Here is an 11,671-nt window from a genome sequence, read left to right as displayed (position 1 = left end):
AACCACTAATTGTGGAAGTTCTCCCACTTAAAAAGATGAGAGAGGCCTGTAATTTTCATCATAGAGGGAGTTGAAAGTCTGTTGAAAGCCTGTGTTGCCCTGCAACAGCCCCCCCCCCCCCCCCCCCCAAAAAAAAAATCACTGCTCTAGAGGAGATGCGCATGGAGGAATGGGCCAAAATACCAGCAACAATTGGTGAAAACCTTGCGAAGACTTATAGACAACGTTTAGCTGTTGCAGCTTTCCTTGTTGCCTGCTCCAGGTTGACATTTGCCTGCAGAATTCCAAGGTACTTGTAACTGTCCTCGATGTCTGCTATTGTTCCTTCTGGGAGTGAGACCCCTCCTGTGTGGACTACTTTGCCTCTCTGTCACCATCCGGTTGCAGGTCTCGAGCCCGAATGACATCCCAATGTCAGTACTGTAGATCCTGGTGGTGTGGATCAGGGAGTCAATGTCACGCTCGCTCTTAGCATATAGCTTAATGTTATCCATGTAGAGGAGGTGACTGATGTTGGCCCCATTTCTGAGTCGGTAACCATAGCCAGTCTTGTTGATTATTTGGCTGAGGGGGTTCAGACCTATGCAGAACAGCAGTGGGGACAGAGCATCACCTTGGTATATCCCACATTTGATGGATACTTGTGCAAGTGGCTTCCCATTGGCTTCAAGGGTGGTTTTCCACAGCTTCATTGAGTTTCCTATGAAGGCTCTTAGAGTCCTGTTGATGTTGTACAGCTCCAAGCATTCAGTGATCCACGTGTGTGGCATTGAGTCATAGGCTTTCTTGTAATCAATCCAGGCTGTGCACAGGTTGGTGTGTCGTGACCTGCAGTCTTGAGCGACTGTTCTGTCAACCAGGAGTTGGTGTTTGGCTCCTCTGGAGTCTTTACCAATGCTCTTCTGTGTGTTGCTCATGTATTGATCCATGTGCCTATTCTTCAACCTTCTTTAGCCAGTAGGCATGTATCATAATAATAATAAAGGATTTTATTTATCTGCGCTTTTCCAGACACTGAAAGCGCTTACAATGTGTCCATTATTCATTTACTCTTCATTCACACTTGGTGATGGGAGAGGGGTCTCTTTGACCATCACCTGGGTCATTCATGCACATTCATGCTGGTAGGCAGTAGCGTTAAGGGTCTTGTCCAAGGGCCCTCACTGGGTTAACTGCTCACCAGTTCAATTGCTTGCTTGTTCATTCCCGGGAATCGAAACCTGGATTCCTGCATGTCAGTCCTTCACCTTACCAACCAAGCTACCCGGCCGCAACTCATCATGTAAGGATCTCCTGGACAAAATTAGTCCAAATATACAGTGACTGCACTGAAAGACAGGTTCATGTCTGGAATGTCTCCTGGAAACTGTTAATATACAACATGATTTTTGACCTTCAGAAGTTTAAATCAAGTCATGTTCGGGATAAGGTTGGTAATCATCTCAGATGTTTTAATTTCTGTTAATTACCCTTCAGGGTATTTAAGTGTCTGGTTTTCAGCTGTTAGGTCATCTGCTTTGTCACTTTTTTGTTTTTTTTACATGGATTTTTTCATGTTCTAGTGAATTAAATGTTTACGTTTCTGCCACCAAGCCTGGTCTCCTGCATTTTGGATCCTACACAAACTGTTCCTACTATCAAACTGTTTAAAGTGACTTTAGTTTTGTGTCTGAAACAAAATAGGATTATCTGATCCTAGCAGGTTTTCTCCACACTTCTTTTGTTGTTGTGATGAGGCCATTCAACGTCATGTCTCTGTTTCCTGTTTTTATCTGAAGGAAAATGCCAACGGAAACAGCACAGCAGGGAATCAGCACATCACAAAGGAGTTGTAAAGCACACAAACTCCACAGTTAAAGCCAGGTTAAGTCATTTAACATCTTGATGACAAGAGAATATAAATAAATCTAAAAAAAATTGTATTACAAAATTTTAAAGATTCAGAGATGTAAAAACGCAGAAACATTAAGGCATGTTTTCACAGAACAAGTAGGGAAAGTATTTCAAGATTTCTCCGACCCCCCACCCCAATTTACGAAGAATTCTTTGAAAAAACAAGCCAAGTGAGAATTCTTTGCTCGAGTTCCTATCAGTTAAGAAGCAGCTGTCAGGTGTGCGTCAGATCGACCTCTGAGGTTTCAAAGCTCTGACTGAATCCTAAACAAACAGGCCTGCAGCATGAGCTGCTCATCAGCTTTCACCTCATTAATCCAGATCCCGACTGTTGCTCTATGCTTTTCCGACTTTTCCCCACGTCGTGTGGGAATTTCCTGGAGAAAAAAACCCCAGAAAATCCGACATGTTATTGTTTCAGGCTTCAGTGTTGCATCATTTACTGCCAACAACAACGTCTCCTGATCATGTTCAGCTCAAGAGGGGATCTGGGCTGCAGACGTGAAAACAACTGGAGTGACGGCTCCTCTGGTGCTGCATCTGTTTACTTTGATCTGCAGATGTGGTCCAAAGACATAGTAATGTTGTCCAGGAGATCCTGACAAGTGGTACTCAAAAGATTTCCAAAACAAATTCAAGTGCCTTTAAAGCTCAGCAACTACACCTCAGCTGCTCCACATGGAGGTTGACTCTCACCTGATCCTCTAGGTACTGTCCTTCCTGACAGAGAGACTTCAACGGTCAGAGTAAACGGCCGCCTCCATCAAGACTGTCTCCACAGGAGCCCCACAAGGATCTGTCATTTCCCCACTTCTATTTACTCTTTTTTGGTAGAAACTCAACCCTGGGAATGACATATCAAACACTCGGGAGATGCAGTCATATGGACATCAATACAGATGTGCTACAGCATGAACTGGGGACTCTTTTGGACATAAATGTGTTAAAAACAAACAAAGTGATTATCTGGTTCCACCGCGGACAATCCATTGTGGCCAAACTGTCGTTTAAACTTTGAAACAAGTCAAAATGAGGCTTGGTAGTGGGTGCGGCCTCGATGTGATCACATGACGGCCCTGCAACGTCTGGATATGCTTCTGATGACGGTCTCCTGGGGGATTTCCTCCCACAAATGGACCAAAGCATCTGCCACGTCCTGGACACTCTATGGTGTAACCTGGCGTTGGTGGATGAACCGAGATATGGTGTCCCAGATGTGCTCAATTGGATTAAGGTTTGGGGAAATGGGGAGGGGGGCAGTCCATTTCCTACATTCCTTCAACCAACACAGGCGTCTCCAACCCTGTTCCTCATGAGCGACTTGCCCTGCTTGTTTTGCAGTTCACCCTGCTTCAGTAATTACTGATCAGCTGGATCAACTGAGCCAAGTAACTGACTGATTGAACTCACCTGATCCAGGTAAACAGTACTTACTGAAGTGGGATTAGCTGCAAAACAAGCAGCTCACGAGGAAAAGGGTTGGAGGCCTCTGGTTCTAGCAGAAACTGCCGACACACTCCAGCCACATGAGGTCCAGCATTGTCTTGCATTATGAGGAACGCAGGGCCAATCGTATCAGCATGTGGTCTCACAAGGGGTCTCAGGATCTCATCTGGGTACCTAGAGACAGTCAGGCTACGTCTGGTGAGGACATGGAGAGCTGTACGGCCCTCCAAAGAAATGCCCCAAACCACTGCCTAACCAGTCATGTTGGATGATGTTGCAGCAGCTGAACGTTCTCCACGGCGTCTCCAGACTCCGTCACGTCTGTCACATGTGCTCAGTCAGAACCTGCTTTCATCTGTGAAGAGCACAGGGCACAAGTGGCCCATTTGCCAATCCTGGCGTTCTCTAGCAAATGCCAAATATCTTCCACGGTGTTGGGCTGTGAGCACAACTTCAACCTCTGGACGTTGGTCCCTCATTCCCCCCTCATGGAGTCTGTTTCTAACAGTTTGAGCAGACACCTGCACGTTTGTGGCCTGCTGGAGGTGACTTTGCAGGGCTCTGGCAGTGCTCCTCCTGTTCCTCCTTGCACAGAAAAAGAGGTGGTGGTCCTCATGCAGGGTTGTTGCCCTCCTACAGCCTCCTCCACATCTTCTGATGTTCTGGCCTGTCTCCTGGTGGTGCCTCCATGCTCTGGACACTACGCTGACCTTCTTGCCAAAGCTCGCCTTGATGTGCCGTCCTGGGATCTTTTTCATACTCACTTCCCTCTTTGTAAACTTCAGTTCACAAAAGAAACCAAGTCACCTACTAACCTTTTGACCTTTCATTGCTTTGCAGTGACACGCCTGATGGGAGGGGTCACTCAGTCCAGTTTTCATTTACAGTCAATAGATCGCATCTTTCTGTCTACATTTTCCAGTTTTGAGTGAGAGGATTAGTGATACACCATGAAGCACAATTTTTAGAACAAAAATCTAAATATTTTATGCCATTTAATTAATTGATCTTTTACGCACACAAATACAAGAGCTTACAGGACAACAACAAAGTGTCCCATGTTACAAATCTTTAATCAAGCATCTATCAAATGTTGTCAAATCAATTGTGTTAATTGATATAAAGTTTAGCCTAAAATCCAAAAAGGGGTTTATACAAATATACACCCTGTGTGTCCAAAGATTCATATCAGTCTATTGTAACATCTGTCCAACACAAGAAGCCTTTAGCTCTCATCCGTGTGCTCAGCTGCTGGAGAGGACTACTTTAAAAATCAATGAAATATCTGTCAAGAGTTAATCTGGAATCTAAACTAAATTACATTTATAGTTGTTTTTTTAACATCAGTGAACAGACCTGTTTGTGAAACCTAAATTGTTGATTTAATCTGCAGGATCCCTGACTAACGTTGGATTCTTGATTTTCCAATTATTTTATGGCGTAGATCGGATGGTGTGTAAAAATACCCCAAGCATATGTTCATGCATGTTCTTCCACATACAGAGTTCTTCATTTTATAGAAGTTTGGCTTCAAATCATTTTGAGAACTGATGATTATCTTGAGTAGTATCGTTTTTTATTTTTTTTATTTAATTTGAACAGCTTCTGGGCTTTTTCCTTTAACATTGAGATCCAAATGGATCATTTCTCCCCGCATCTCATCTGTGAAAAAATACAAAACGCTTTAAATATGGAAACACAGACAGCAATAATACGCCCAAAATAAAACTTTATATACAGATGTATAAATGTACAAAAAATACGTTTTGTTTTTTGTTGTTTTTTTTTATTTATTAAGCAGCTTTGTCAGATTTTTACTTTTAGTTCTAAGGCTGGGGTTATTTGAAGCGCCTCCGCTCTGGTGAATTATGGGTAATAAATCATCCGAACATGAAGAATTTGTCATTTCTAAATTATGAAGAAAAAACTGGCTGCAGTTTATCTTAATAAAACAAAGCAAAATCTCTAAAGGAGAGAATTTTGAAAACATCTTGACATCTAAATGGCTGCAGTTATAAAGTGACTAGTGACACAAAAACCAATACAGGCACACAAAAAAAGAAAAAATAAAGGCGTCTAGAGACAAGGTATGAACACATAAGTCGTATTTTAAAAAATAATGATACAGATGAATGTATTTACAGGTAATGCTGTCATTTTTTTGTTCAGTAGATAGCAAATGTCTCTTTGGTCCCTGTCGATTGTTGGTAACTAGTGGTTAATACAAACAAAAGGACAAAAACACAACAAAACAGATTTCTCTCAATCATGCCTGTCACTAGGAATCATTTATCTGTTACAAATAATCCAAGTTCACATAGGCACGAGAGTTCAATGGCTCAAACACATCAGGCTATGAACAGTACAGGTGGGATATAAAAGCAGAAACATCGATTACAAAGAGGCCAAAGATGCTGAAAAAAGGAAACTTTCAACTTTTTCAGCAGCAGAATTTTCAGAAAGACGGGAAAAATCACGACTTGTTTCCATCGCTACGGATGAGGTTGTGTTGGTTGATGTGGGAGTTTGGAAAAAAAACAGGAAAAAAAAAACAAAAAAACGATGCTTTCAAGAGGTGAAGAGTTCACTTCAGTAGGCTTGTCAGGCGTCGCCGTGTCCTTTCTTTCTTTGGACATGTGAAGGTGGTTGATGGTTCAGGCTTCGCTCTTTCCAAAAAGACTGCCCTCAGTTTTGAGTCTGTGCATCCTGGTGAGAACAAAGACACCAAACCAAGAAGGAGGTCCTTTAAAAACTACCGATCAGATTTGGTGTTTGGATGGCAGCTCACAGGAGTGGCAGTAACTTACCGCCTTTCTTTGCGGCTGATGTTGTCTTCTTTTGACTTGACAAAGACGGCATCTTCTCCTCCCCTGACGAGATCAGCAAACTCTCCTTCCTTGGCATTGAAGATCACCCTGAAATGATCGTCAGCATTTATCTGTTTTGCTTCTTTTTTTTTTTTTTTTAAAGTGAACTTCCCGCCTTGTGGAAACCGCAAACTCACTTGGACTGAGTCTCTCCAGATTTGATGCGAAGCTTTCGGATGTGGAACTTGCTGCTGCCCCACCAGTCGGACCAACTGAGGATGGCGTCCTTCTCCCAGCGCAGCTTGACGATCATCAGCTCGCCGATGTCCACGTCGGTGGTGATGAGGAAGGACACGGTGTTGTTGCAGCTCAGTTCTGGCCTGCAGAGATGAGCGGGGAGAGACGGAGGTCACGGCCTCTGGCTCGGTGGATGGTTTTCAGCGTGTTTGAAATGTGAAGGAAAGCTCGCCGTTCTTACAGGACGAAGGCGATGTCCTCTGTCTCCCCGTGAGTTCCAAACAGTGAAATCTTCATTGGCTGCTCTGTGAAGCTCTGCTCACTCTTGCTGAAGAAGTGTGCCTTCACCTGATAGTGAAAAACTACAAGAAGAAAGCAAATAGCATCAAATCCCAGTTGATTACAGAAAGACATAAGTGGGTTTAGTAAAAAAAAATAATAATTTCATTAGCTTGATTTCTCTCCCTGCACTAAGTTCAATCCATGATGAAACTGTTCCAGCCGAGCTGTTTCATTACTTTTGCATACCAGCCACCAAAATACCCATGACCCCCTCTTCTTATGGCCTCCTCTGAGCCGGCTGCTGGTTGTAATCCTGCATTAACTCCTCCAAATGAGTGTGTGGCTTGTTGATTAACCTCACTAATATATATCACTGCTGGCTGTAGGCAGTCACATTTACAATAAGTATATTAACCAACTGCAGCTTATGCACCAAGAAAGAATTTCCATTATGCAAAGAATACAACTAATTCCTTTTTAAGTGCATGAATCCAAATGGACTTAAAGACCCACTCAGATGAAAACTGTGTCTTTGACATGCTCTTGTAGATTTTTCTGATGATGGGGACATCTGTATGTGTATATTATATATATATATATATATATATATATATATAAAGAAAATTAAGCTTAAATCTTCATTTCTGAGTGTTTCTTTATTTAAACCGCTGTGAATTAGAAGCAGACGAGAAAATGCCGTCCAAGACGACGGATTTTTTTCTTTTATTTTGTCTAAAAACTGCATAAAGACCACTGGGAACACTTAAAATACACCAAAAAGATGATCAGTGTGGGCCTATACATTCAATGTTTACACACACCGTCACCTTTGCAGGTGTATTTTATGTCTTCTGATCAAGTAGCAGGTGAAGAAAAAAGCAGAAGACGTTGCTCCTGAGATAAAAACTAAACGAGTCCAGTCGACCACTTTTGTACCCACTATGACAGAATCTACCTGGCTGAACGAGAGCCCACACAGGCGGGTCTGCCCCCTGATATTCACCTTTGTAGGGCATCATGCCGCGCGTCTTGAGGTACATCTTGGTGCTCCGAGCCGTGCGGACCTTGTTGATGTTGTAGCCCAGCTTGTTGCAGCGGTTCTTTCTGCAGCTCAGGCACACTCCCTTGTTGAAGGCCTCCTTGGAGTTGCAGCGGTAGGCCATGCTCTGGTGCTGGGTGTTGACCAGAGAGTCGATGAACAGGTGGATGGAGCGCTCGTGGGAGCACTTGACCAGCTGGTCCATGTCTGCCACACAGGGAGGAGGAGCACAGGAGAGATTTTGGTGAAACATCACATCTCCTGATGGGGTCACTGATGCCGACATGATGGGCATTTCTGATTTAGTTCTGTAAAAGCCCTGCAGCTAAATGTAAAGAAGCATCCAATCAAATGGTTGTTTTAGTCTCTTTAGCAGGAGAAAATGTTTATTTTAGAGTTACAAACGATTACTTTGACTGTAGTCTATCTGTTGACACCAATGATGGTTTTCTGATTGCAGGAGAGACTTCTACATGTCTCCACTTAACGTACTCTGGAGGCCCTTGATCCCCGCTGATGCGATCCCCAGCAGGGTGTTCTGGATGTCGCAACCCGGCTGGAAGGTGCCTCCGTTGGGATAGATGTCGATGTGGCCCACGGGCCTCTGGATGCCGATGCTGCGGTCAGGAGAGCCCCTCGTGTTGGTGTGCAGGACGTCCACGAACTGGCCGTCGTCTCGGGACAGGGTGCTCTGGTCGTCTGCGTGCTCGAAGGAGGGGCCGGCGGGATCTAAACCTGGGGGGGGGGGCAGCACAATGGGAAAAACATGTGAGAACTGATTTCTATTTGAGGCTACAGAGGCATGCGTTTCCTTTGGCCTCAATGTAAATGGGGGCCCTGACAGGCAGCTGACCCGAGTACAGTAAACAAACCATTCTACTAAGCAGGTCAAAGAGATTTCAGAGCCGGATAAGCTTTCTGATGGTAAATGGGGGGGGGTTGAACATGCAGACTGTAAGCTCAGACAATGCAGGTTGGTGATGTAAACACTGATGTTTGTGAGACTGTTATTTATTATGATTCTGCATCGTCATCGGAGCGTTTCCAACCAATGATTTCCTTTACCTGTGATCCTGCTGATCTTGTTATCGGTGAGGTGTCCCGCCACTCCAGCCACATGCGCCCCCAGACTGTAACCCAGCACGTGAATCCTGTCCCAGGGCAGCTGCAGCTCGTTCTGACGGATGACAGACAGGTGAAGTGAAAAAGCGCGTCACATGCAGTCGCACAGTCCAAAGGCTGCCGGAGGGGTTTTTTTGGGAGCCGTTCCAAATCAACGATCGGTTTGTGCAATTCGTTGCCAGAACTTTGTGAGGACTTTTAACTGGAAAGTTATGCAAGAAGAGGGGGAAAGCCGAACGCGTGCTCCTGCAAAACGAGCACAGCTGCACCCCACTCCGCGTTGGGAAACCGCAGACACGGCTATGAAACGCTTTGATGGCCGTTTCAAATCAAAACCAGTAGGAAAATGAATCCACTGCACATGTGGGAATATAAAAAAACGCCAAAAAAACTGCACTTCCATCTGCAAAACGACTAGCACATGCACGGAGGAGCACTCACCTGTAACCAGGTAACAAACTTGGCCACGTCCCGGCCCACCAGTTTGGTGTAGGAGGCAGAGGTGGGGTAGTGCTGGCTGGCTCGGGTTAACCAGTCCACCACGATGACGTTGGCATTCGGCACGCGCTCGTACAGCGCAGACACCAGCTTGGGCACCCAGCTCTCAAACATCCCCGTTACCTGCAGCGGGACGCACAGACATCATCAAAAATGGACCTGCGTGTTTTTATGAAACCGCTCGCAGACAAAACACCCGACTGAGCTCCTACTTTCACCCCAAATAAGGAACTCTTTAAGAAACTTTGGCAAAAAAATCTCATTCTTCTGAGAATTGTGAGCTGCGTGGTTGGAGTCGTGCTCAATTTCAACCCGGCAAACATGCGGGTGACCTTGCGTTGGCGGTCAGACACCTCTGAGGTCAGCTGCAGTATGGCGTGATCCCCGCTGGCCTTAACCCTCCCTGCTGGAGAGCAGCCAAGCCATCACTGGGTTCAGATTTGGCTGCATGACTCGCCTTAAATCGCATTAGCGCAGAGGATGCGTGAACTGTTCCTCTGCTGTTCCTGCCGGATTTACTCCAACTGACATCTTCACGGAACAGCATCAGTGAGGAATTGGTCAGCGCTCACGATTTGGGTTTCCTGCTTCAAAGTTCCTGATGACGAGTATTTTCTTTTGGTATTTTCAAGCTGAGAAACGAATGAAAAGTGCGGCGAGTACCGTCCAGCCGTGTATGACGATGAAGGTCTGAGCTTCTGCGTTGAACTGACAGTCCTTGATGGTTTCTGGATGGCCGGCTTGGATGTAGCACATGTCCTCATCGGGGATGTCTGCGGTGCGCAGGGAGAACTTGGACAGGATGTCGGCGTAATCCGTCATCCACTCCGTGGTGGTTGGCAGCGGAGCAGCCGTGGTCGTGCTGTTCACTGTTTCAACGACACAAAGGGACACAGTGTGGAAAACGTCATCAGGTTGTTGTTGTGGCGCCACAGGAATCCAAAAAAAAAGCCGCAGGGAGCCGGATCGGGTGCCGTACGAGTTTCAGTCAGGAACATCCAAGATTCCCAGCATCCGTGACATTTTCAGACAAATATTACACTCTTTTTTTCAGACATGCGACAGTCAGTCTGAGCAGGGTTCAAGAGGCAGGACAGTGTCGCCCCCTACTGTTTCTGCTGTATTCCTACCAGCAGGTATTCAGGAAAAACTCACTATTCCAGCATCTACATTAGAGGAAAAACACTCGGATTTCATTCAGATTGAATCTTTTAATACGAAATCTCATCAAATACTCCCAAAATACTTAAAAATAAGTAAACGTGAAGACTTGAATTTACCCTTCATGCACACATGTTGATAAAAAAAACTGATTTTTCTCTTATTTAGAAAACAAACATGTTTCCGGTCATTAACCCTCCTTCCTGCTGTATTTCCTGCAACAGCTGTTCATCTCTAAACTTTAAATTGCACTAAACAAATGACTTTTCATGAAAAGGATGCCTTCACATACCAAACAGAGATGTGGTGTTGGATTCAAGATCAGAAGAAAAAGTTGCAGAAATGTTTCCCAAAGTTATCCAAAGGGTGAAAAAGCAGAGGAGTTCCTTTCCCATGTTCCTGTTGGAGCTGCTGTTTTCTCTGCTGGGGGAGCCGATCCGGATCTGGATGATTTGAAGTTAACCCGCGTGAATCCGCAGCACCGGTGACAAAGAGGTGCGTGGATGGATGCGGTCTAGGGGTGAAGCGTCCTGCGGTCTGTCAGCGCGGCGGCGGCGCCGCATCTTTATATGCGGCTCATCTGAATACCCGCCGGTGATTGGCTGGGGCGTTTATGGGCGGGCACTCAGACCAGGGGGGGGGCATGGTTTGCAGGGAGGGGGGAACCCCCCCAGGATGGAGCCATTCTCCAGGAAGAATTCCGGCGATGAAGTTGATCAACTTTTAAACCATTTTACGCTTTCAAAGGTTGAGTTAAAGCAGAAACATTTTAATATGAGTTCAGCTTAGACATTTTTTTAGACATTTATTCTAAATATTAGTATCTGAAGCCTAAATAGTTGTTTATTTTATCCCTGGAGAACCCACAGGGTTACATTTGGCTGCTTGGAAGAACCAGAAATGAAAACAAACTTACCTTTTGTTTCTATAAATGAGTGATAAAATAAGTTATTCACATTTTTTTGCTACCATCTGCTCAGTTTATCTTTATTTTATTAGTTTTGTTTTTGTTTCTCTCAGTTTTTTTTTACCTCTCTAATCACTCAGATTTGTTCTGGTTGTATTTATGATGTCAAGCAAAGTAAAGTTCAGTTTTGTTCCATGTTTTGTCCTCTTCCATTTCTTCAGTAAAAACATGGGATGCATGTTAGTTTTTCCTATTGTCTATTTATTTGATGCATTTCTT

The 11,671-nt window shown here is 44.6% G+C and overlaps 1 protein-coding gene across 1 annotated transcript; it reads right to left on the bottom strand.

Annotated features, from left to right (window-relative positions):
* Positions 1-5,429: 5,429 nt before the first annotated feature.
* On the bottom strand, positions 5,430-11,024 carry lpla (lipoprotein lipase a). Its single transcript, NM_001308995.2, is given in 10 exon segments — positions 5,430-6,045; positions 6,147-6,254; positions 6,344-6,526; positions 6,625-6,745; positions 7,669-7,911; positions 8,197-8,439; positions 8,770-8,881; positions 9,268-9,447; positions 9,988-10,193; positions 10,778-11,024. Coding segments are annotated over 10 exon segments (1,551 nt in total). The 5' UTR covers positions 10,881-11,024; the 3' UTR covers positions 5,430-5,993.
* Between the last annotated feature and the right edge of the window lie 647 nt (positions 11,025-11,671).

This window comes from Oryzias latipes, chromosome 4, assembly GCF_053564925.1.
Source record: "Oryzias latipes strain Hd-rR chromosome 4, Olatipes_Hd-rR_3.1".
Taxonomy (NCBI): domain Eukaryota; kingdom Metazoa; phylum Chordata; class Actinopteri; order Beloniformes; family Adrianichthyidae; genus Oryzias; species Oryzias latipes.
Note: the sequence above shows the minus strand (reverse complement) of the source record. Positions and strands in the feature narration are given on the sequence as shown.